General features: G+C 39.1%; 2 protein-coding genes across 4 annotated transcripts in view; one reads left to right on the forward strand and one right to left on the reverse strand.

Annotated features, from left to right (window-relative positions):
- Positions 1 to 27,766, forward strand: part of elfn1b (extracellular leucine-rich repeat and fibronectin type III domain containing 1b) — a 140,977-nt gene that overhangs the window by 38,848 nt on the left and 74,363 nt on the right. The gene's annotated exons all lie outside the window — the stretch shown is intronic.
- LOC108439160 (UDP-glucuronosyltransferase 2C1-like) lies at positions 17,172 to 25,828 on the reverse strand. Of its 2 annotated transcripts, none has more exons than XM_037543523.1 (3): positions 25,753 to 25,828; positions 22,456 to 23,273; positions 17,172 to 19,855 (listed from the first exon to the last, which is right to left on the reverse strand). In XM_037543523.1, exon 3 carries the CDS (start codon positions 19,845 to 19,847, stop codon positions 18,261 to 18,263), a length of 1,587 nt encoding a protein of 528 aa, XP_037399420.1. In that variant the 5' UTR covers positions 19,848 to 19,855; positions 22,456 to 23,273; positions 25,753 to 25,828; the 3' UTR covers positions 17,172 to 18,260. The 2 variants fall into 2 exon arrangements, with proteins under 2 accessions (XP_037399420.1, XP_037399421.1); XM_037543524.1 differs by having other exon boundaries at positions 22,456 to 22,522; positions 25,753 to 25,797.

Genomic DNA, 27,766 nt, shown 5'->3' on the forward strand with positions numbered 1-27,766 from the left:
CTTCTAGTTCCTCCACGCCCTTGTCTTGCTCCTCTGGATGAATCCTCGGCCAAGCTCATACGTTCCCATGTAGAGTGGTAGGCTTTGGGATGTAATGCTCCTTCTACCCCAAACACATCACCCCCTTCACATCCACATGGCCAAACTTTTTCTCTCCTCCCTCTTCCTGGTGCCAGTCACCTGTCCCAGTCACCTCCTCCATGGACGCCAAAAACAAATTAAAAAACTTTTTCTTGGCTTGCAAATTTGCTACATACAATGCTCTTTTACTACAAAACCTAACAGACTGTGTCAGAATATTAAAGCAAATGTCTACTTCAATGCATCGGGTTATCAAAGATCAGACAGCAGAGCTTGTAAAGAGCCGATATATAGCTCTTTTAGTTCCGTTTCAATTTGGTCCCCTATATAACAAATGGCTAATAGAGAATTCTAAAAAAACCCTTTCATTTAATGAAGTTATGACATAACTGAAGTTTGAGGAAAGACCACGCCTAAACTCCTCCTACTTAATTCTAGCGTCCTATAAATACCAGTTCTTAACTCCTCCTGCTCGTGACGAACTCTAGCCCAAAAGTCCTCAGAGTTCCCCTCCACTCTTCATCTCACTTACCCAGGCGTGGTCTGCTTTCACAAAATACTGTTAACACACCCAAAGAAAGTTTAACCTTGCAAGGCTTTTAATTTAAACCATTTTCTTATGATATGTGCAACAAAATTAAATTGACTTCTCATGTGGCAGTGTCACAAGCTAATGCTAAAACCAGCACTAGAGATAACACTAGAGCTGCTGTCACTAAAGCTTACCCTAGAGCTAACACTAGAGTTAACAGTAGCTAAAAGTTGAGCTGAAATGAGGGAGATATGAAGGTGGATGCAAATTTTGAAAGACTCATATGTTTCAACTTTCACTAATGAAAGTTAACACCACAGACATATTTATTAATAGATCAGTAGCTATGAGGATTTGTTGAGCACTGTAGGGATTCCAAAGGTTTGTTGCATGCTGGGTAATGTAGTGATAGAATGGATGAAAACAAGAAAACCATACTTTCAAATCAAAGAGGCTGACGGGTGCAACACTGCACTATGGAATCTATCCATCCATTCATCCAGCCATCCATTCATCCATCTATCCATCCGTCTATAAGAACCATCATTATTTCTCTCTCTTAATCATTTCTTTGAAACTGGTGACCTCAATTCTTTGCTATAACACCCAGGCACTAGCTGAAGGGTGCTGGGCTAGCATGAGCATCACCAGACCAACGTTGCATTCCGAATAGCTGTAGGCTGCACTTTCAGTTTCTGCCTGCTGCACTGTGCCATAACCCAGAATCCTCCAGAGACTGAGAACTCTCTGAGGTGGGTTTTATTCCTGCAAGGTGTCCTCTTTCACAGAGAGAGAGAGAAATACAGAGAGGAAGAGAAATAGAGGGGAAACCAGTCAATCTTTCCTTCGCGTGGAGCAGGGGTGTGAATGGGCTCTTCCTTGCTTGAGGTAGTATTTTTGAGGAAAAGATGGAGTAGAATGAAAAAGGGGGCGGCTGGCAGTTCCAAATAATGCTGCTGCGGAAACAGCGTTAGGTGTGAAAACCTGGGTCTCACACACATCTCCTGTTCAGACTCCTTTGTGTCTGTATGTGCACTGAAAAATGGAATATATTGAATTTGCATGGTTTAAATGTGTGCATCATTTCAATGTGAATGAAATATATCAAAGCCAGAGCCGCACCGACATGGGCATTCTGGACCAATGCTAATGTCCGATGTTTTTCATGTATCACTGAATGTTGATGTTGAGATTATATATATATATATAATCTCAACATCAACATTCAGTGAAGTGGGTAGGAGGAGGGCTCGGCAGTCGGTCGTCCTTCAGTGTCCAGCCGGACATATGGGTAATTGTATACTCGGAAAGAAAGCAGAGAGATGGAATTAGTTTTATTCTGTCTGTTTGTACATAAACGGGGGATGTAAACATTTACAGAGTGTGGCTAACGACTCCGGCAGATCTGACTATGACAGCTTAACTAACAGGAGAGAACCAGCAGGACACACAGACACGGCAGCACTCTGAAACAGTTTGGCATCCCTCCGCGCCACCGTCCACAAACTTGAGTGACCGCGTGTGAGCAGCGGGACGACAGCACCAGCGTCTCAGTTTACTATAATTCCCTGTGTTTATGGACCCCTGGATCTGCTGCCTTTATCTAAGGGGGAACATTAGCTACCAAAAGCTAAACCGAACAAGTGAGTTTTCAGCCTAGTCTTAAAGATTGAGACTGTGTCTGAGTCCCGAACAGTTTCTGGAAGATCATTCCAGAGTTTGGGGGCTTTATAAGAAAAAGCTCTTCCCCCAGATGAAACCATCTGAATTCTGGTATTTCTCACATTGAGAAACGTTCTTAAACTGTTGGACTATTTGCTCACACAGTTGTTCACAAAGTGGTGAACCTCGCCGCATCCTTGCTTGTGAACGACTGAGCCTTTCAGGGATGCTCCCTTTATACCCAGTCATGACGCTCACCTGTTTCCAATTAACCTGTTCACCTGTGGAATGTTCCAACCAGGTGTTTTCTGAGCATTCCTCAACTTTCCCAGTCTTTTGTTGCCCCTGTCCCAACTTCTTCGAAACATGTTGCAGGCATCAAATTCAAAATGAGTGAATATTTGCAAAAACAATAAAGTTTATCTGTTTGAACATAAATATCTTGTCTTTGTAGTGTATTCAATTGAATATAGGTTGAAAAGGATTTGCAAATCATCGTATTCTGTTTTAATTTATGTTTTACACAATGTCCCAACTTCACTGGAATTGGGGTTTTAAGTGAAGCTAAGTTAAAGTAATCTTTATGGAGAACAAAATATGGTCAAAATATGGCAAATTTTAGTGTGTAATTTCTATTTATTCACTGAGATTAAAATATCAGAGAAGATTAAAACATACCACGTTAAATACGCCACAACTTTTGCACAGGCTGCATTTCCAATCTCCAATATGGAAATAAATTCAGTCAGAGGGCGCCATTTGACCAGGGGGCCACAAACATTAGCATATGTCTGTCTCATGGGGGAATAGCATGGCAAGCATGCTAATGTGGCTAGCAATGAGCGGAGGCTAGCGGCCACCAGTTAGCATGATGTCATATGTGTGATGCTAATCGACAGGTGAAATCCCCTCCTTGTTGGCCGCATTACCATGTTACTAAATAAGACTTTGGTACATTTTTATCTATGATTTAACCCAAAGCTCCGCAAGCTGTGCACCATTCATTTCACCTCACCTGCTCAGCTCTCCTCAAGTACAACCCATGCTAAAGCTGCTCGGACTAAAGGGACGACATTGATGGGAGATGTCCCGGTCAGACCAAACAAGAATTAGTCCCCTATAATTGTGACATGACCGTTGGTTGACTTAGTGCTTCAGCTCTCTTCACTCCGTTGTTTGACTTTGTCATTGATTCGATTATTCCATGAAAGCTGCTTGCTGGCAGGGCTCAGCGACACTATAGCCCGAAATCTGGTGAGGCATGTGCTTCCTCACAGGGGAAGGGTTCTTTTCTTTTTCAGCCTGATCTCTGGCAGCTGGCGAGGGGAAAGCTAACTCGAGAAATGAGTGCAAAGTAAGGGGAGAACGGTTGTGAGCAAAGGTGAACAGAAGAAGATAAAGCTGTTCCGCATTAAAATAGCAGCAAAAGATGAGCACAGAGAATAACGTGGTGTTATTTAGAATTATGTGCTCTGACATTCAAGTGTGCTTCAAGTCAAGGGTGCTTAAATCTAGATAAGTCAGCTGAATGAAGCTCAGGAGTCATCGAGAATAAACTAGGCCACCTCCTGCACATTTGAAGACAAAACCTAGCTGGTTTTAACTCAATAAACTAGTCAAGGTTAGTGATAATAAGGCATAGTAAGGGGCAGGACAGGTTCAGAACAAGAACATTCTGAAGGACTATGAAACTCTGTATGTGCGATTTTACTGTATTGCACATAAAGAATATAGATATTTGATTAAAGACACTGGAGGATGCTCTTAATGGCCATTTGAGAGATATGTACCAGAAGCAGTTGTAAGACATTTGTAATTGGCCTCTCTTCAACGCATAGAATTAAACAGGTTTTGCTAGCTTGTCTTTAAGACTGATACATATATGAGCTCTGTTCTGATTGGCCGCACTCAAAAGGCAGGCTAGGCTGAAACACTCCACATAACTTCATTTGAATAGGTTGAATGGGCAGTTAGATGTACATATGTTGGCTTTCATGGCTTTCTATCAGGAGATGAATCTGTGGCTTAGTTTCCATATATGGACATAAAGCTGCAGGATCTTTTCATGTTATGCGCTTCGGCACTGGTCGGCCACACTCTCTGAGTTTGCATAGTCCACCGCTTCGTGGCTAAGGTGTTGCTGATCTGAGATGCTTCCATTTCACAATAATAGCACCTGTGGTTGATTGGCGCAGATCTAGCAGGGCAGAAATTTCACTGATGATTTCACTTGAATTAGATTGCATGGGCTGAATAGGCAGATAAATGTACATATCGCCGTTGTCGGAAGAAAACCTTGTATCTCCAAAATTGGAACTTTACAGGAGAAAGAAAAAACATACGGTAGTTTTAATGCAAGTCAATGGAACCAGACATATTTCTAAGCAATTTTAGGCCATTTCTTTTGCTCCATTCATCATGAAATTTACACACAATGTAAAGAGCAACAGGTCCTTTGAAATTATGTCAAAAACTGAAAAATGACAAAAATGGAGATACAAGGTTTTCTTCCGACAGCAGCGATATGTTGGTTTTTATGGCATCACAAATTGAATCTGTAGCTTAGTTTCCAAATATGGACTGTTTGGGCTGGTATGTGAATGGTGCATTTTGAAAATTGTTTAGAATAAGACATCCAGGTTATTGAATGACTAATTCTTAGACAATTGGTTGTATTTAAATAGGCCTCATGAACTCATTTCATGAAGATTGCAACACAATTTGTGTACTGATGTTGCTGCTTGTTGCAGTTTGGAACTCTGTAGTGAGTGACGCAACAAAGGATAGGTGATTAAAACTGCAAATGTTGGGGTATATGAAGAGGATGAAGAGGAAGGTGATGTGTTTGGAAGGATTTCAGACTTTTTTGCTGTATATAGAAGCACACTGTTAAAGCATGGGAGGCCACACATTACAGTGGTTTTAGCACGATTAAGGTTATTGCCCTATGCAAATGAATAAAAATGGTGTTAAAGAACAATACAAATACACTGATGTTCAGCAAATAATTTAACCTCATAAACGGCCAGGGCTCACCATTGGGCCCAGTTTTATTACATACTTCTATAACCTAGGAATAGCTCGTGGAGTTTGCGTTGAAATCCCTGTAGTTACTGACTGTTAAGCCTTAGTAAGTAATAATGCTGGGATTTTAAGGGGATAATGTTTTATTAGTAATAGCCACATTAAACACTTCTGCAGCCAAATGCAGTGTAGCACATTAGCGGTAAGGAGAGACATTGAGTAGTGCTGTTACCGCTGTGTTCTGGCATTTCACATCAAACCACACTTATTTACATCTTAAAGATTGCATTTCACAGAAATATTGATTGGTGGAATTCTCCTTTAAATATGGCATTTTCTGTGTATATATAGGACATATAGGGAAAAAAAGAATACAAAATGGGCCAAAACTTCAGCACAGGCCACGTTTTCTGTCTCATTCTGTTTTATGCTACATTCAGCAAGTACACAGCAATTATGGATAAAAATGTGCAGAAGTATGTTCTTCGTAATTATTTTCACTTTGAAAGTCAACAAAAACAGATCATTTGACCAGAGGCGGCCAGACATATACACACATCCACACACGCCAGTTGAGAATCAGTGATAATTCTGCTAAACATGCTTTTAATAGATGTTCTCTGTGTGGGCAAACATGAATCTATATGCAAACGTGCTGGGCTGTTCATAATTAGAGCGTAATTAAACAAGCTTTTATCAGACTGCTATCATTTTTTAACCTTCTGCCGTTCCTCTTCCTCTGATGAAGCGCCTTCCACTCTGTGCGGAAGAAACAGATGCATGATGAGTGCAGCCTGTGTGTGTTTTTCTTGTAAAGCATAAAGAATGGATGGATTATGTAGGGCCGTGATTGATTTGGGAGCGAGCACGGTTCAGGAGAGGATACAGCAGAGATAGAGAGTGAGAGAGTGACATTGTGGGCAGATGCAGGGACAGGTGTTGAGGTGGACGGAGGTCGTGTCAGACACTGTGTTGAACGGCAGGCTTTGGAGAGGCTCAGGGAGCTTGTGCATCTTTAATCCCCTCTTTTTGCTGATGTGGTAATCAGGAAACATGACAGGTCGTGGCTGTTTGGAGTGGTCATGGTGAAAATGCACTGACTGTCCACTTTATTAAAACAACCTCCTTGTTTCTACAATCACTGTCCATTTTATCAGCTCCATTTACCATATAGGTGCAAATAGTCCATCTGTTTCTCTGTATAGTTTGCTAGCCTGTGTATACCTTTCACCCTGTTTTGCCCCACAGGACCACCACAAAGCAGGTACTATTTGGATGGTGCATCATTCTCAGCACTGCAGTGACACTAAAGTGTGTTGTGCTGGTCTGAGTGGATCAGACACTGAAGCCCTGCTGGAGTTTTTAAACACCTCAGTGTCACTGCTGGACTGAGAACCAAAAATATCCAGCCAACCGCATCTTGTAGGCACTAATGAAGGATTAGAGGGTGACCAGCACAAACTGTGCAGCAACATATAAGCTACTGTCTCTGACTTTACATCTACAAGGTGTACCAACAAGGTAGGAGTGTTTAAAAGAGTGGACAGTGAGTGGACACAATGAAAAACTCTCTAAAGTACTGAGAGCTTCTGCGATGCAACTCAGGAAACATCAAGTGGTTTTAAAATTGAACTGAAATACCGACATGAATGCAGTATTTGTAATTTTCTGCATACAGTGACTTTTAGACTCATCAGTGTTACTGTGTGTGGTGTTATTGTTAGCGGTGTAACCATCAGTGGTGTTTTTCTTCACGGTGCTACTGTGAGTGATGTTACCATCCGTGGTGTTATCGTCAGCTGTGCTACCGTGAGCAGTGTTACCATCCGTGGTGTTATCGTCAGCTGTGCTACCGTGAGCAGTGTTACCATCCATGGTGTTATCGTCAGTGGCGTTACCATCAGTGGCGCTGCCATCAGTGATGTTTCAACTTAGCTGATGTTGTTCAGTATAACAAGACTACATTTTACAGTAGAATAATGTACAGTTAAGACAGCCTGAGACAAAGTTTGGAAAAGGAAACGTGCTCGGTATGCCAGCCAGAAAATCAAAGGTGAACGCGAAAGACTAAAAAAGACATCCCTGGAGAGATGAGGAGGCATCTTGACCTTGGCAAGCTTTTCTCTCTGAATCTGTTTGTGTATGTGTGTGCGTAATTCCCCATATGTGCTCGAGTATCTGAGGCAGCATGTCATGTGTTACAGTACATGCCAATCTTTAGTCTTATACACTGTGTGTGTGTGTGTGTGTGTGTGTGTGTGTGTGTGCGCGCGCTTCAGTCTAACTACATTGTGCTGTGGAACTCGCTTAATGGCCAGATGGCGTAAAGCAAATGAGTTAGAGTGAGAATTGAGTTTGCATATTTATGAGGCATATCTGAATAATTAATGAGATGGAAATGGAACTGAAGTGCAGGCCGAGGCCAGTGGGATATCGTGTGTGAGTGTGTTTGTGTGTGTGTGTGTGTGTGTGTGTGTGTGTTGCACTATATGTGTATGTTATGGGCCATCAAGCTTTTTTCTATCCCCTTGAGTTTATGAACAACAAACGAAAAGATCAAGAGAGTGGCGAAAGGTACACACACACACACACACACACACACACACACACACACACACACACACACACACACACACCAGTGAGTCCCACTGCTGGAGCCTCACTGGTGACATCCCTTATAAAACTAATGCACTGCTACACATTACTAAGGTGTGGAAACGGGACTTAGTAAGGTGTTAAAAAATGAGCTAACTCATGGCCACCAATTAACTCGTTCCCACCCCTTACTTAGTTATGCACAAGACTTAACCAACTTGTTCTCTCCTTACTAAGCTGAGGTCACAATTTAATTGTTTCATTCATTGTTTCACACCTTAGAAGTCATAGTCATGATTTAGCTAACATGTTCCCACACCTTGCTAAGCTGCCGCTACAAATTATTACCACAACTTAATTATCTCATTCTCAAACTTACAAAGTTGTGGCCATGACTTAGCTAACTCATTCTCATGCATTACTAAATCATACTCCCAAGGTATTATCGCAACTTAATCTTGTTTCTACACCTTACCAGGTCAAGGCCATGATTTAACTAACTTGTTCCCACATTGTGCTAAGCTGTGGTCAAAATCTATCACAATTTAATTATCTCATTCTCACACCTTAGAAATCGTGGCCATGATTTAACTAACTCGTTCTCATGCCTTACTAAGACGTAACCACAAGGTATTATTGCAACTTAATTATTTCATTCCTACACCTTGGCTTCCTCACCATATCTTCATTAACTTGTTTCCACACTTTAATTATCTCATTGCACCTTACAAATTCCTAACTATGACTTAACTAACTGCTTTCAATTCCCCGTCTGGGTGATCAGGGTCCTCTCTTTGTGGAGTTTGCATGGTCTCCCCCCGTTTCCTCCCACAGTCCAAAGACATGCAGTCATGCTAATTGGACACGCTAAACTGCCCCTAGGTGTGTGTGAATGTCTGCTCTGCTGTAATGGTCATGGCTTTGTAAACACATTGTCAGAATTTGTCTAAAAGTAAAAGAGGGTTACCATCCACTAAGAGAGTTTTGACCTGTTTACTGCACCCAGTGCATGAAAACAAACAAAAAAACAATGAAAATAATTTAAAATAACACAGTATTTACAAAATTACAGCTCAGCCAGTTCATTCTCAATATCGTTCCACAAGTTCATTCAGGCTTTGAGTCCTTAAAAAGAAAAGAATTGGATAGCTCTCACCGGGATAACTCCTTTGATTCTATTCTTTATCCCAGTCCAGTCTATGAATCGTGAAGTTGAAAGAAATTCTGAATTGCACTGGTCCCCGTTCTGAGTCGGTGTGAGCCAAATGTAGAGATGAAGGCTTTGTCCAAACAAATTGTACGTTTTAAGATAAAGTGACCCTTATTAGTCCCACACTGGGGAAATTTCACCCATCTGTGCAGTGAAACACCACTTACATACTAGTGAACACACACACTAGGGGGCAGTGAGCAACTTGCCTGGAGCGATGGGCAGCCCTATCCGCAGTCCCCGGAGAGCAGTTGGGGGTTAGGTGTCTTGCTCAGGGGCACCTCAGTCAAGTAGTTTCGGCTCAGGGGATCAAACCAGCGACCTTCCGGTTGCAAGGCTGATTCCCTAATCTCCAGCCCAAGACTTTGTTGAGCTTATCCCCAGGGTCCATTCGATGAATACCAATTGATGGAAAGGTGAGCAGTGAGAGAAGGAAACAAAACAAAAACAAACAAGAAGGAAAAGAACCTTTGCAAAAGAAAACAGCACAGAGGTTCACATGAATAGAACCTACACAAAGATTGTCTAAATGTTCTACAATTAAACAACAGCAAACTTACATTGAGTGTATGAGCCTACAGGTTACAGCTTCATCAGTGAGGCAGGGGGCTGACCACTTCCACTAGCCTGCCGTGCAGGTAGTATGCATCCCCTTTTGGCTTGTAAATTGATCTCCTCCCACAGTACTGCCACGTAGTGGATGTGGTAGGAATGACCATAAGAGAAAGCAAAAAATCTCACACTGCGATGAACTGCCGAGCTGTCCAGGGTGCATCCTGCTTTCCACCCAATGACTGCAGGGCTAGGCTCCAGCTCCCCCCGTGACCCAGAAGGATAAGCGGATAAGAAGCCATTTCTTGTCATTACTTTCTTTTTTCCTTTGAATTGTATATATTTTATACATATATTTTATACTGGACGGCACGGTGGCGTGGTGGGTAGCGCTGTTGCCTCACAGCAAGGAGGGCCTGGGTTCGATTCCCCGGCCGGGTGACCGGGTTCTCTCTGTGTGGAGTTTGCATGTTCTCCCCGTGTCTGCGTGGGTTTCCTCCGGGTTCTCCGGTTTCCTCCCACAGTCCAAAGACATGCAGTCAGATTGATTGGACATGGTAAATTACCCCTGTGTGTGTGTGACTGTCTGTGTCTGTGTGTCTGCCCTGCGATGGACTGGCGACCTGTCCAGGGTGTATCCTGCCTTCCGCCCGATGACCACTGGGATAGGCTCCAGCACCCCCCCGCGACCCTGACGGAGAAGCGGCTTAGAAAATGGATGGATGGATGGATGGATATTTTATACTTTTCTTTTTTTAAAAAGTAGATTCTAGAAACCTTTTCAAAATGATGCATAATTCAGTCATGGAGATGTAGATGAAGTCATTCAGAGTTGAAGGAGAATGGAGCTTTTCGCATCAAATCATTCTGAATAACTTTGTTTACATCTCAATTATTTAATTATGCCGATATTTTGGAAAATTACTGGAATTATCCTTTGATCTTCGTCCACTTTGTCTTTGAAAGCTGCCATTTTACTGTTAATGTGTTTATGGAGAGGCACAGATGATAAATGGCTTCTCTATTAGCTTAAATAAGAATCAGTGTTTCAATATCCAACAATCATCTAAACCTGCTTTGAGAATCATCACTTTAATTGTAATAACCCTCACTTCAAAATCACTTCAACCCTCACCTCACACACCCATACACACACACACCCACACACACACACACACACACACCCACACACGCACAGCCGCACACACTTTGTTATGGGTGTGTTATTACATTCAATTTATTTTGTTTACTCCAGCGCCTGCAGCTCCCCGTCGGATCAGTTTCAATTCACCTGAAAAGCGTGTCGAGCGATGAAGGACATTTCTGTCCTCTGTCCTGTGTGTGTGTGTGTGTTATAAACTTTGACAGAGAAAGAGCCACATTCTCTACTCCACTAAAACACTAATCTGATCTAGAATGTTTCCATATTCTCTAAACACACTCACATAAACACACACACTCACAAAAACTCATAAGAAAGAGGAGGAGGAGAGAGGGACAGAGAAAGAGTGAGAGAGAGAGAATACAGAGAGAGAGAGAGAGAGAGAGAGAAAGAAAGAGGGCACCATAAAGAAATATATAGAGAGAGAAGGGGATAGAGAGAAAGAAAGAGAAGGCGAGGGAGTAATAAAGAGAATAAAGAGAGATGGGGAGAGAGAGAGAGAGAGAGAGAGAGAGAGAGAGAGAGAGAGAGAGAGAGAGAAGAGGGAGAGAGAGAGAGCGAGATGGAGTGCAGGACAGAAGAGAGAGAGAGAAACAGAGAGGTAACAAGAGAAAAAGATAGAGATTGGGTGAGTGACAGACAAAGAGAGAGAAAAGACAGGGAAAAGAGAAAAAAAGAGGGAGAATGACAAAGAGAGTAGAGAGGGAGTGACTTTTGTAAGGAACAGGTGTTTGTCCTTTAAAATGGTCAGAGGCTATCTTTCATCTTTCATTGACAGAGATAAACTCTCGCTCTCTCTCTCTCGCTCTCTCTCTCTCTCTCTCTCTCTCTCTCTGGTCACCTCTTGGCTGTGCTGGATGTGATGGTGTATATTTTGGAGAGGAGGTGCAACATGAAGCACCACCACATCTTTTAAAACCCACCCTAACATCACTGAGAAGCTCAACACGCTCACCAGGTCTGTTACATCAGCGAACATCACTATACTAGCACACTCCTGATTACGGATGCCTGTGGCATCACAGGGGAAGTTATGCTGCTCTCAGTACAGTGTATCCTGTATATTATGCTATCATCATGTAGCATGACACCCTCATACTGATTAACAGTATGCATTACAGCTCTGGACGAGGTCATTAGACAAGATTGTCCAGCAAGCATACAAAGAAATGAATGAGGGGCGGATTATGAAGAACAGAAGAAAGCAAGTAAATACGCAGATGTGACTGTGTTGTGACTGTTAATGCTGGTCAGTGTGACTCTCACACATATAACACAATCAATAGCCATTCAAACTCTGTTATTTTATTATTTATTACTTAAGAGCTACAGCCAATACAAACTCTTTCCATGTGAAAAAAAAGAAAAAATAGTAGAAAAAGATTTATAAACAGGCATGTGCAAATGTTGTAAGTGAAGGTGAGAATGCACATTTAGTGCACAAACACTGTTACAAAGATGTGTCCTATGCAAAAGTTATGGAACATTCAATATTTTAAGAATAGATTTATACATATTTTAGAAATATAAATTGTGCAATAGAACCTTATTTTCACTCAGAGAAGTAGCAAAATGCTGGAACATAATTAGACTTGTATGAAAAGAGCCAGTAAACAGGTATTCAAACTGAAGGATTTTGGGAATTAGAGTTTGCAATATAGTTCGAGTCCGACTGAGAGTTTTGTACGTACAGCAAAAATGACAATAAATAATAATAATGACAGGATATATATTATATATATATAAAAAGCATGAGTTTCAAAGAGAAACAAGTTGTAGTAAAAAGTAATGCTGAAAAAAAAAGTACAAACAATATATAACACCTTGTAATCCACTAGCAAATGACATGACTTGCAATAGTATCAAATAGACAGGAGAAAAACAGTGTCAAAAAATCAGAGTAGCGTCTATGTATGCAACGGAATCAAAGAAGAAGCGAAAAACTGGCAGCTTTGATGGAGTGAAGCCGAGAAACCCTGACAGCCACATTCGATCCACGTCTCCTGCATGTTTCTTGTATTTTAATGAAATCTCTTTACGACATTTCTGTGGGTTCATGTACCAAAAACAGTCATAATTCATTTCTATATAAACATTTTAACCTCTCTTTATCTCTCAGAGTCAATCCGTCTGTTTTGGTTACTGTGACTTTAAGACTGATGTATGTAAACAAGCTCTGCTGGCCTGTATTGTGCCTCATTTGAAAAGCAGTCCAAGCTGAAACCCTCCTCATAACTTCAGTGTGAATGGGCGGGGCTACACTGCTGTAGGCTGAAGAGGCAGGGTATATCAATGAATTAAAAACAGCCTGTTTTTGTAATTTAGTTTCCGGACATAGGCCGCAGTTTGTTGTGGTTTTGAAGTTTGTTGTTGTTTACTTTCAGCAATGTTAACACACATCAAACGCATAAAAAAAGAGTGTTTAAGGAGCTAGAAAAGTCTGGTAATCATGTACAAAGTCAGGGTGACAAGGAGCCTGAAATATACTGCAACAAATAAATAAATAAATAAATAAATAAATAAATAAATAAATAGATTAAAAATGGTAAAAGCAGTAGGGATGCCCAGCAGACCTGTTAATCAACATTATTAAAAAAAAAAAGGCATGTTTTTTGTCATTGATGGTAAAGATCTGTAAAATTACAGTCTTTTAATTCCTTATTAATAGTTTTTTTTTTACTATGATTCCTTTAATGCTGTTACTTCCTTATAAATACTGTCTTTTACTGTAATTTAACATTTTCACTAGCTCACGAGATATTCTGCCATAAACAGCAAACACAAATGTCTGAAATTAAGGTGATCATTTATGTTTTGCTTATGTCCATTGCAAATTAACAACAGCAGTGTTAAAGTATGGTAAATGTCTGGATTATTTACAAGCATTGATTGATCCTTTTTGCTAAAAATGGAAATTGACCGTTACATCTTACAGTGATATTTTTTTAATTGAATATACTTATGGGGTTAGAGTTGTGGGGATTTGTTTGTGGGGCATTTGTTGACCATGATAAACTTTGGTGTCACCTGATTTTATTGGCTAATCAGTAAACTGATAAGCCTCTACTTTTCAGTCATTCACATTACTGAAGAGGAATTTTTAAGATACATTTCTTAAGTTTAATATTTCTAAAAGCCCCTTTGCAGAAGGTTCACTGGTCATTTTGGATATCAAATAAAATGGCTATATTTATATTTATATATAAATCAGTAGGCCTCGACTTACCACCAGGCAATACAAACATCAACTCTACTTGAACAATACATACAATACAGGATTAATAGAACTTATTCAGTGCAGATCAAATGGAACTAACTATACACGAGTAAATAGGCTAGATAAAAAAACTAGGCCAGATTAAAAACAGTAAACATATCAAAGTTACAAACTTTTTTAAGGGTTTTACACAGGTTCTCAGGCTACAGACGGAAACTGTTCCTTTAGGGCAATAAACCAACATGCCACATCTCATGAAGTAAACAATTTCACTCAGATTCAGCACACAAAAGTGTATTTCCCCACCAAAATGCTAATTAGTGGGTGCTGTTGGTCTGAAGGGAATAGTGTTAGATTTCCCTGTGGGTCAATATAAACACAGCAGTACATTCAAAGTTTCATTTCAGCCATAGGGGACAGTATTAATGCATGCATTGAGCCTCTGCATGTAATACTTTCCTCTACATCCTGATGCTGTAATTTAAAGGAATGCTTTAGCATTTTCAAATTGAATCTCTATGTGCTGCATCTGTCAGCGTATGGTCGATTACCACACACAATTGCATTGATATGTTTCCCTGTTCTTCAAAACGAAAAAAGAAGTTGACTTGAAACTCACTTGTAATAGAAGCCAGTAGGCAGTTGCTGAATTCTGCAAGTGAAACATATTTTTTGTCAAAGAATTCATGAACGTGTTCTTCAACAATGCTGCAAATCTGTACAATTTGTTCATTTGGACACTTTTTCAAGTAGAAGGAATTTGTGGTAAAAGATTACCAGCATAAAGTTTTCATAGGTGTCTGCCTGATCACCACAGATAGCTGAATACCTTGGGGAAAGCAAAAGTAAGCCCGGCTGCCTCTTTTTGGGAATACTCCAGTATTTGAAAGCTCAAGCTGGCAATGTAGAGTGACAATTTAATGTAAAAACAATTCTATGTAACTGCATAATTAATGATGTAGTTATAGTATTAAGTAAATAGTATAAAAACAACTGCAACTCAGCAACCTGTTGGAAACTGAGAAAACGTGGTGTGTAAATCCTATGTTTAAGTACAGCATACAGAAATGTCTGAGGATTATAACGAAACAAATTTGGTGAAAATCCCATATCAATAAATTATGGCCAATTTAACTATCTATTGCATGATGGTGCCATATGGCAACAATTACATTGTCTCAATTTTACGAAAAAGCAGCAATATGAAACGTGCTTTCCTAATTAATTGTGGGAAAAGGCTCTTTTACTTTAAAGGGAACATATACTTCATGACATCACATGACCAGGAATTCTTATTGTGAGTTTGTTATTACCATACATTCCAAATACCAATTAAAATATGTTAACACTAAAACAAATGAAATCAAATCAAGGTGATCTACTCAAATATATCAGTTATTACACTTTAAAAATGAAAAAAATGTTCCAAAACATAATGTGTTGTTCTGCCTTTGCTGGTTTACTTATGGCTTTATCTCATTATAAACCACCAAAGCACTGCTGAATAAACTGAATAAACCAGCCAAAATGATGGCAGTGCGTTTGTGATGTTATCAACTACTATGAAAATTGCAGAGAAACACCGTGGGCCTTGATATTAGGGTGGTAGCTAATGCAACACTAAATGGACATATCATTTTATTTCTGGAGTTAAAGTGGACTGTTAGCTATTGAGCTCTTGTAAATGGGGTTAAGCACTTATAGTAGAATCCTGCAGCAGGTGGCTACACAAGTAGGAAGCAGCATCTAACTTTCACAGCCTCTCTCACCCAAGGGGCTTTATCTAAGAGCTGTGGCTGACCATAGTGCCATCTGGTTGGCCTGGAATAGTGGTCATAGACACTGGATGTGCCAGCAGCATCTAGCTACACTACAACCAGCAGTGTGATAAACCTTTGTTGACACTGTTGACAGTTTTTTCTGATTTTCCCTGGCTACTGGGAGAACAAGGAACATTGCAACATTTTCACAGTACCTTTCACCCAAGGGGGATTATTTAAGAACTGTGGCTGACCATAGTGCCATCTGGTTTGCCTGGAACAGTGGTCCTAGACACTGGATGTGCCACCTGCTCGTGTAGGAAGCAGCATCTAGCGATGCTACAAACAGCAGATCTGATGTCACCTGTGCCAAATTTAGTCCCACCCAACTCAAATCAAACTGCAGAGAAAAGTAATTTCAACAATTTCTCCACAGAAAAGTCCAACAGTCTTCTTACACTGTCAGTTCGCTTTAAAAATATCATGAAAACTACGGATAATAGTTTGACGAAAATGGTGAAAATGAGTAGACAGGGGCTTTAAAGTTTTTGAGGTCTCAGAACTGAGGTTCTGAAAATCCCCAGCGGCGTGAGCTTGTTTCGTGAGTCTCCAGTAAAAAAAAAAACAGCACACCCATACACATGCACAAACAGATTGCTTCAGGAAAGACTCTTAACAAGGTTAAAAAACAGGTGTGAAAACAAACAAACAGGGGATTTACATTTTTCTTTCTGACTTAAGTGTGATAGAGCTTATGTAAGAGAGAGTGGGCTTCTGCAGTGAAAACCTCACTCTCTAAGACTGAACACAGGCACTACTGCACTGCTCTACCAGCAGGCCGCTAGCACGCTTACAGATGCCAGTTGAAGCAGTATGTTACACTGATACCATGGCCTATCCTTACACTTGATGATGCCATCATTGCCCTGGGGTTAGTTAGTGCGGACAAAGGGGCAAAAGGTCCGACAATGTTCCAACAGTTTGTGGATGCAGGTCAACCACTCAGGGGGAACGCTTAAGTAAGATGTGGAAAAAAGTCAGAGACCAGCCTGTCATTTTTTTCATGTCCAGTCAAATGGGTTTCAAAGGAAAATAATTGAACATTAGAGATCAAAAAATTGATTGAAAGATAATGGGCCCCATAAAAAACCACCTGAAATACCTGATAGACCACCAACGCTGTCAGATATACAGTACTTAAAGGTTTCATCTTGGCATAACTGAAAGCAAGTCTCTTAGAAAGAATGGAAGCTGTAATAAAGGCAGTGAAAAATATGATATTAAACGTAGTTCATAGGGTGTAATTTTCTGAAAAAGTACGCAATGGCCATTTTGACTGGAAATTAAATAAGTAGTGGGCTCTGCTTTTTGCACAATAATGTTGAAGTGCATTTTTATTCTATATACAGAGTGAGATTGACAGCAGGAACCAACCAAATTTTTAAAGTGTTTATGTTAAATTGATGTCATTATTAACACTATGAATTAGATCAGTGGGTAACATACATCATAGGTTCATAGGTACACCACTGACCTAATACATAATGGTGGAAATTAGATCAATCTGGAGCCTATTCCAGTGCTTATTGGGCAGAGGACAGGTCACCAGTGCATCACAGGGCAGAAGCACAGGTATACACACTCGCACCTAGGGGCAATTTAGCATTTCCAATAAGCCTGACTGCAAGTGTCTAGAAAGTGGAAAGAAATGACGAGAGCACCCAGGAAACTGCAACAGACACGGAGAAAGTATACAAACTCCACACAGGAAGGACCCTAGTTACCTGGTTGGGGAATCAAACCCAGGCCCTTCTTACTGTGAGGCAACAGTGCTACCTATATATATATATTTGTCTGGACTGTAAGCAGTTATTTGTTTAAAAATACTAACATAAATACAAATAAACAATACATTCTGATTGTGATTGTATGACTTGGTATGCTACCATAAGTATATCCCAACCTCTCAGAGACTTCTTTATTGCATTTTTTAAAAGGATGAACCTTAGCATTTCATTAAATGCTCATGATCATGTTTGTATTTCAAGCTATAGCCAGTTAAAAAAGAATGCAAATCTATAAGCATCTAATCATACATCAATCAACTGATCTAATCTTACATCAGTGTGTCTAACCATACATCAAGCAATACATGTAACCTTACATCAATGTGACTACTCATAGATCAATGTGTCTAATCATACAGGAATTCATCTAATCAATTTGTATCCTATCATTCCTCAGTGTATCTAATCAATCAATGTATGTAATCATAGATCAGTCCATGAATCAAATCAGTTTTTCTCAGACTATAACAGAAGTTAAAAGAATACTCCACAAATGTTGTGTTGTCAACTATGCTCAGTACCAAGTAGCAACATGAGTGAAAATGACTTAAGTAAGTAGTAACAAGTTACTATATGATATCATGTATAGTGGTGGGATCTAGATTTCTCTAGATTGTGTCATTCTCGTTTGGTTGTTTTTCTCCTCATACACAACCTACAACAGAAATATCTGATAACTGCATATGTCGTGAAAACAATTAACAAAAGAACAGCCAGCAGGAACAGCATGACATCCACAGAGTGGTAAGCATACCAGGGCATTTTGTAGGATTCTGTTCGTAGATGAGGTGCACCACCATGCCTCATCACAAACTCAGTCCAGAAGACAGCATTGTCCAGTGGCTTTATTGGTGCATCTCTATGGAGCCTGGAGAGTCGCTGCATGTTTTCTTGGTAGGAAGGATCATAAAGAACTTCTTTTAAGGTTTGTAGGAAGGAGTTTTTGTCCATGGTTGCAAAATCAACAGTCTTTGCTGCTCCCCTCGCCCTCATTTTTGAAAGATTGTCAGGCTGGTCCCAGATGAGACCAAAGCCAATAAGGGGAACACCGTGATAGATAGCCTCTTGGACTCCATTAGTTCCACCGTGTGCCACAAAAGCCCTGGTCTTGGGGTGACCGAGGAGATCATTCTGAGGTATCCAGTCTAACAGTAAGGTATTGTTGCCTAGGGTAGATGGTTTTTCTCCTTTGTACCTCCAAATAACTTTCTGTGGAAGTTCTGCGAAAGCTTCAGCGACTGCATTGGCTGCATCGTGGGGAAGACTGTCAATGAAGGTGCCCATAGACATGACAATGATACCATGCTCACCAGAGCTCTGGACAAAGTCCTCAAGATCTTCTGGAAGAGGCTTTGGTGGTTTACACTGGAATCCACCCATATAGACAATATTTGGCATGGTAGGTCGTGGAAATTCAAAGACAAAGTCACCTCTGAAGAGCCATAAATCTGCTCCTTGGACGATCTCAAAGTAGTTCACTTCTGGACCGCAAACTCGATGACACAGTGCATTGTAATTTGGAGCAAGAAAATAGCTGATCTGTAATTCTGTAACAAAGTACAAGATTACGTTATAAACTCTCTGGAAAAAGCTCATATGGTCAGATAGCTCCGACATTGGCAATGGGATGTAAGAAATTGGTGAAGGAGCTATTGCGTAATGACCCTCACTCTGGACCGTCCAACGAACATTGAAGACAAGAGGCAGTTTCAGATAATGACCTAGAAGGATGCCACTGATCAACACAGGATCGGTAAGATACACATCATATTTGGTGTCTTTCAAGGATTGTATTAACTGCTGGTCTTCAATTATACTTATCATCATTTCTTTCTCCTTGTCAAACATTTCCACTGCTTTGTCCCACACCTCCTTCTCCAGTTTTAGACGAGCAAAAGTGGAACCCTGTCTCAGGATCTCCAAGAGCCTGTTTATATAGGTCTTCATGTACACCTCATCAAACATCCCTGTGCTTTGTATAGTGATGGAAGTGTAAAGAGGGGAAGTTTTTTCAATGTACCAACTATCGGCCGCCCGTATGACTGTAATATTGTGACCTCTGGCAAAAAGTGCCTCGATCAAGAATTTCATGTTGATCCAGTGACTGCCATCCACAGGGAAGACCAGAATGTTCCCACCTTGGACAGAGGTTACTAGAAGGCTGGCTAAGACCAGGGCACATGCTAACACTTTTCCTCTAATCATTGTAGCACCTTGCAGAAGGAAAGAAAGGAGTGGAATTAGTTCAGGAATACAAGTTATTTGCAAAAAAATGATAAACACCAACCTTGACTGTCATGAGTTATTCTTAAAATCCTAAATAACCCTAAATCCGTTTTGTCACAAAAGTCGTTGAGTATTGCAAGTTCACATTTTATAGCAGAAACAGTCAAGCACCAGCGCTGTTCTCCAAGAGAAACCCAATAAAGCCGTTCAGCATATTGCTGCTGTCGGAATAAAACCTTGTATCTCCATTTTTGTCATTTTTTTGTTTTTTTATCATAATTTCAAAGGACCTGTTGGTCTTTACATTGTGTTTAAATTCCACGATGAATGGACCAAAAGAAATGGCCCAAAATGACTTGGAAAGACTTCTGGTTCCACTGACTTACATTAAAACTACAGTATGTTTTTTCTTTCTCCTGTAAAGTTTTGTTCCGACAACAGCAATATCAGTACTTACTATTCAGGTCAGGTGACACAACAATGCTGTGGACTGTTTTAGGTAGAATCTCAATTGGCTTACCTACTTGTTTGACGTGAAACAATATTAAATATACAACATAAAAGAAACTTCTGTCCATTAAGTGGCTTTGTTTAACTCTGAAACATGAAATGACCATTGGAGTTAAGTTACCTGTAATGTGATTGAGATATTCTTACGTATTTAAAACAACCCTAACTGATATTACCTGAAACACACAATAAACATGATTCATGATTCAAAATTCATTAAAATGGAGGTCTCTTTTGAAATGAAATATATTGAATATATTCATATATTGTCTATGGCTGTCTAGTTAAAGTTAATGTTTTAATTTGAAAAAGTATTAATGTCAATTGTGACAGTAGTAGTTTTAGTTTGTTCTTTCACAATATCTTTGGTAGTGCAGGCCAAGGCCTAGCAATGGGTGCCCCAATACTTTTGTTAATATAGTGTCTCTCCTGAAAAATACTTTGAAAAAAGACTTTGTCTAGAAATTAAATAAATGGAAGGTGGTGTCTGACTATTGTACAGTACTGTATATGATATTGTCACTCTTTGGCTGGAACATGCCACTGATTCCCTAACTGGAAGTTGGTGAACTGCATTAACTCTGAAAATCACATGGTTTTCATGTTCATGTGACTGAAATGAATTATGAATTATTGAAAGTAAGAAATACATTCATGTGAGGTTTGTTTATACTCGAATAGCTGTGACAAAATGCATTACTTTTTTTTCTATAGGTTCAAATTTGAGCAAAGAGAATTGGGATAAATCACACAAAGTATTGTGATTTATTACAATTAACTGTCTTAATCTTTGAACATCCCCAGTCAAACTGTCATGCTGTGTTATCGATTCTAGCTTCTTTTAAGAAAACAGTACATGCCAGACAACAACAAATCAAACAATATAATATATATATATATATATATATATATATATATATATATATATATACACACACACACACACAACAATATATGGACAATACAATAAAAACATGTGAAAACGGCTTTAAATTATAAGAAACCTCAAAATATGGTGCAACAACATGAAGCATGAAAACAGATGAGAAAAGTATATCAGCTAAAAGTAAATGACAGCTGATATGAATGAAAGAACTAACAATGTTTACATGCAACGATTTTTGCCAATCCGATTGAATATAACCGGATTACAGACTCAGACTGAGGTGTTTATTCTCACTCTGCTCAACAATCTGATGAAAATCTTCGTTTACATGCTCACTACAAGTAATCCGATGCAGAATTATGCGCATGCGTAGAGCAGCGCTTAGAGTGAACGTTACCATGACAGTGAACATCACGTGAGGTCCAGTCAGAGGAAGATGAGTTTCCAGTTGGCGCGCTTGTGTTTTTAATTGCTTTAAACTGACGTCAGACTCAGAGAAACGTCATTCACCTGTACTTATAAAGGAAGACGTCGTGCTCTGAGACACAGAAGCTGGACGTCCGTCCCACCGCCGTCTTTTAAAGCTCAGTGTATAAACCTCGTCTGCAGTTTCTGCTCCGCCATGTTAAACGTTATAAGCCTTTCTCTATGACGCGCCGCGCATGCGCAGAACGTTCTTCCACCATCCGATTGGAGTGTAATCGGATTCAGGCGTTTACACGGATATTATTCTTCGATTTAGCGGATTATTTCGAGGTTTACCCACCTCGTTCAATCGGATAGAAATCGTATTCCGAATGGCCTCAGTCTAGTCTAACAGTCAGTCTAACAGACAGTCTCAGGACTAGTCTGTTTCGATTGATGTGTTTACATGGACGTGTTCTATTCCGATTGAGCTATTAGTCGGATTAATAACGGATTATCAGGCTGCATGTAAACGTGGCTATTGCCAGCCAGTTCCTGGTGGTGAATGACCATTAAACCAGTAACTAAACATGAGATTAAACCCGATGGCAAAGAATGTAATATATAAGCAACAGTTTGAATTTAGTCAACTTAGACTAAAGGGCCATTTTGTAATGGATCAAATCTTCACTATAATGACGGAACCCACCCACTGAGCCAGCTCCCCCAAACAGATAATTAATTCAGTTCAAAGCACACGAGCACAAGCCCAAATAAAATCATTACCTGAATGCTGCCTTCGAGCAGAGATGTCGTCCCTCCAGAAACGTTGACTGGTCTTTTAGCTGTCTTTCTATGCATATGGTTATAAATATGTCAGGAGTTCATTCAGCAGTATGTGAAAGAGCAAGAAATGTTTGCCCCACGTTAATGATTCATCATTTATTGACACTGCTATAGCTTAGAACAGCTGTTCTCAACCTGTGGGCCACAGGTAGCATGGCGTTATCATTTCAGAAAGTAGTTCATATGGCTAATACAGAGGAAACTGATTGAACTGTATCTGAATGTTCTATAGGTTTGTTGATGTTGGTAGTTATTCAGCACTTATAGTCCTTAATTTAAAAAAAGCCGTGATGTTAAAACATTAACAAGCCAAAGTTCTGCAGATACTCCAAGATTAAGGTTAATGTTTTGGAACTTTGAACTTCATCAGTTAATTGTTAAGTTTGTAATCAGTTGGTTCAGTTGTTCCGAAGGTAATTGTTAAATAGCAGTCAGTCTTATTTTATATGAGTGTGCAACTGGGCAGTTCAAATGGATTCCACATAGCTTTCATGCAGGTGGCAGCGTTGAGTAGTAGATGTAATTCTAATCAAAACCATGAGGTCATCTTTTGCACGAGACAATCAAGGTATGTGGGATCAGTGGTTGCCAGACTTTTATTTTGCCATCAATACAGCCTGGCAGGATAGTCCAGGTTTTACTCCTGCAGAGGTGGCACTTGGCAGAAATCTTATGGGTCCACTTGAGAGAGGCCTCAGTCAAGCACCGACACCAGACCACAATGCCTACCGAGTAATCCAGCAGTAGCAAGACCTCATCTAAGAGGTTCGAGAAAATGTAAAAAAAGAATTACAGGCCAAATATTACAATCGATGATCATTGTCACGGGCTGATACAAGTTGGCCAAGAAATGGAAAAATCGCATAAAAATCATCCAGCAGACTGTATACAAGGTTACATGTACAGTTCTGTCTTCCAACTGTAGGGAGAACCCTTAGGGACTAGACTCTTACATACATATTAATATTAGATAGAAGGAATTCTTATAAGGGAAGATAAGATCAATTAAGTCAAGTAACAGACATAATAATCTACAACCAGGATAATCAACATACACACTGCAGTAATAAATTAGACAGGTAAAACCAAATGATGTTACATTAAAATATCATCGCTGTTCAATGAAAACCCTGTATCTTAGTTTTTATTCATTTTTAGTTTTCTACATCATTTCAACATACCAGCTGTCCTTTAATGACACTCGCACAAGTGCATTTTAACAATGGATGTCAGTCAGTCAGTCAGTCAGTGACAGTGAGTCTTGTAGGTCCAGGAAAAAAGAAAACATATCATTGCTATCCAAAAAAAAAACATGTATCTCCATTTTTGTCAATTTTTATTTTTTTACATTGTTTCAACACACCAGCTGTGCTTTACATTACATGAGGAATGGACCAATAGAAATGCTCTAAAACCACTTGGAACAAAATCTCTTTACAATGACGGTGTTACAATGTACAATGGTGAGTGTTTTTGCCTTCTCTTGTAAAGTTAATATTTTGAAGATGGAGATATTTTGGAGGATTTTTTCCCAGCAAACAGCCTCATTATTTTGCACAGCTTCTAGTTGTTGGTAGAGAAAGTTGATATATTTTGCAATATGTTTCTATCTGGGTCCCAGCTCCCATAATGATTTAGTGTGTCCAATGCTTTCAGTATTTAGTGTGTCCAGAGCTTCAAAAGAGCATTGAACACACTAAATACGGAAACATTTGACATTATACATTTTTATTTGTAAATACAAAGGGTTAACCTGCATTATAAATAAAAATATACCATGCATTGTCTTAGTCAGTCATTTTAAACTTTTAATATCAAACCACCTACAGACAGCCTGTACCTGTTTTACTTAATCCTATTTATTCATAACATTTATTTTTTTGTTAGTTCTCCTTAGTTCTTTATCTCTTTTTATTTATTTATTTCCTCTCATTTTATTTTTAAGTTTTTTATCATTACGTTTTTTAATTTGTGATATTGTATTATTACCTTACTAATTTCTTATCATTTAAATCTCAAGTTCTATTTTTTTATCTACTTTTATCTCTTATTCACTGTTATTTTAAATTTTCTTTTCATTTAAAATGATTAAATGTAGTTATTATTTTCTTTGTCATGTCAATCCCTGTTTTTGTAAATGCTCGGCTACATTGAAAATGAGGGTTGCCCTCAATGTACTTCCGAGTCAAAATAGCAGCTTGTTTGCTGTGTCAAGTCAAGTCAAGTCAAGTTTTACTGTCATTTGTCACAAGTACACAGTGCAAAACAACATTCCTCCAGGGCCATGGTGCAACACAGGAACATGAGACAATAAAACACAATAAATACACAATGAGACCATACAGTACAATAAATAAATACAAAACAGGACACAGAATAACGTACTTAATGGCCATTTGTCTAGAAATTAAACAAATGAAGGGTGGTCTCTGACTTTTGCACAGCACTGTAAATGATATATTCACTTAAACTTAGAAAAAAAACAAGAAGTTTAAAGTAATTTACTGTAAATAGAGTTGCTAGAAAAATACTGTATACTCCTGGTAAATGTTTTACCATATTTTACTGCATATTAAATTTACAATTATTTGCCATAACTGTACAGTACTTTTTTGGCAACTCTGCTGCCAGTATGTTACTGTAAATTGTGTTGTCTTGGATGTTACTGTAAACTAATGCACCATTCTAAGTGCCCAATCTTGTATAGTATTATCCTGTAAAATCACATATTTTATTGTACAATAAATACTGTAAACGTACAGTATTGTATTACAGTGCAATGGTTGAAACATGCCACTGATGTTCTAACCAGGTGTTGGTGAACTGCATTAACTCTGCATTAACATGATTTTCATGTTCATGTGACTGATGTGTTCATTATAGTTTCTTTTAAGGAACCTCAAAGTATGTCGCACCAACACGAAGCATGAACGCAGATAAGAAAAGCATATCAGCTAAAAGTAAACAGCAGCTGATATGAATGATTGGACTAACATGGCAACCAGTTCCTGGTAGTGAATGACCATAAAACCAGTAACTGAACATGACATTAAACCTGATGGCAAAGAAACGAATGCATAGTCAACAGTTTAAAGCTAGTCGATTTAGACACGTGCCACTCTGTAACGGATCGAATCTTTACTACAGTGACGGAACCCACCCACTGAGGCAGCTCCCCCAAACAGATCATTCATTCAATTCAAACATACGAGCAAAAAGCACAAGTAAAATCATTACCAGAATGCTGCCTTTGAGCGGAGATGTATACATGCTGTCATAAATACTTCAGCAGATTTGAGGGCGAGTTCATTCAGCAGTATGTGAAAGAGCAAGAAACCTTTGCCTTCATAAACCACGTTAATGATTTATCATTTTTTGACACAGCAGTTCTCAACCTGTGGGCCACAGGTAGAATGACATCATTTCAGAAAGCAGGTCATATGGCAAATACAGAGTAAAACTGTGGAAATTCCTCTGAATTTTCTATAGATCTGTTGATGTCGGTAGTTATGCAGCACTTTAATCCTTTATTACTAAACAGCCATGATGTTAAACCATTAACAAGCCAAAGTTCTGCAGATACTCAAAGATTAATAAGGTTAATATTTTTGAACCTTGAACCTGAACAGTTAAGTTTTAAGTTTGTAAGCAGTTGATTCAACTGTGCCGAAGGGAAAAGGTTCACTTTTCATTGTTTCATTGTTAAATAACAATCTGTCTTATGTCATTTCATACAAGGACAGTGAAACCAGGCAGGTCAAATGGATTCCAAATCATTTTCAGTGCCCTAATGATGAAATTGCTGAAAAAAAAAAATCCATATTATTCTCATTGTTTATTACATTTTCCATGTACGGTACTTGGTACTTTAATAAATGGTTCTTGGCTTGGATGTACAGTTCTTGGGGAAAAAAATAGTTGGTATACAATCTTTAATTCTTTAAACTTTAAAAAAGGTTCTTGACATTCGCACACCACATTTACATCTATTGAGGTGTTCTTTAGGGAACCAAAAGTGGTTCTTCAAAAACGTCCTCTGTTTTTTTTTTGCCTGTGGTCATACACAGCCTAGCTGATGAAATGAAACACTTATCATTACCATAATAATAATTTCCATAACATGCAAATTCCTCCATTCTAATTATACACAAAAAAGCAACATGAGTGCAAATAGCTCCCCCTTGTGGAGACTTTTGATCCTGCTAAAGCTGAGTATGTCATAAACAAGGCTGAGATAAATACATGTGTTCAGAATACAAAAGTATCTGTATTCAGTCCAAGATACATTTTGTAAAGGCAGTTACTTTACAATATTTTAGGAAGATAATTTTAATTGTTAGAATTTTAATTCTGACTCACTAAATTGAAGAAAAATATATCTAGAATAAGATAAAAGAAGGGTATAAAACCCAGAATAGTCAACATACAAACAACAGTAACAAACCAGACTGGTAAAACCAAAAGACTACAAAGACCAAAAAACCCCAGCTTCCAATTACAAAACCTCTTTGTTATTACTCACTAAAACTAATTCTAGTTCCACAGGGATTTGAAAGCCTTACAATTTTTCAGTGATGATTAAACTTCATATATATGTGTATGAATCTTTACTGACATGTAACCTGACTTATGGATTATTGGTCATGGCCAAAATAGCAATGTTGGGCAAACTTGCAAAGAATGCTTGGACCCTGCAAATTGTTGCTTGCAGCTAACTTGAGCTCTCAAATGGATTTAAAAATTAGCACCCCAGCTATATAAACAGGCTACATTGCGTTAGGCATATTTAGTACCAGTCACCAGAAGCTTTGAATTAGAGAGTATATGTGGCCTATTGTTTTTTTTAGATCACTGCGTAAATTTTGCCTTACGATTGGCCACAGCTTCTGTTTGTTGTGAAGGTATGATTTAGAAACTGGACAATCCTCCACCGAATTTTGCTGACAAATATCAAAAAGCATGCTTGTCCTTTAGAGTGTTTGGTAGAAAGTAAGATATATATTTCATATGTTTTTATCTGGGCCCCAGTTCCAATAAGGTTTAAATACCGCTGACACTGACACAATCAAATTTCAGTCCTCTTACTGGAGATCTACCACCCTGGAGAGTTCAGGTCCAAAATACCTGCCTCTAATATTCAGATGCCCCTGAAGACATTCATTACCTGGATCAGGTCTGCAAGATTGGTCTAAGCACCTTTGTTCAGTAAACAACTGAGGAGCCCTGAACCAAAGCAGAATCTTAATTCGGT

Source organism: Pygocentrus nattereri, chromosome 12, assembly GCF_015220715.1.
Source record: "Pygocentrus nattereri isolate fPygNat1 chromosome 12, fPygNat1.pri, whole genome shotgun sequence".
In the NCBI taxonomy this organism is placed as follows: domain Eukaryota; kingdom Metazoa; phylum Chordata; class Actinopteri; order Characiformes; family Serrasalmidae; genus Pygocentrus; species Pygocentrus nattereri.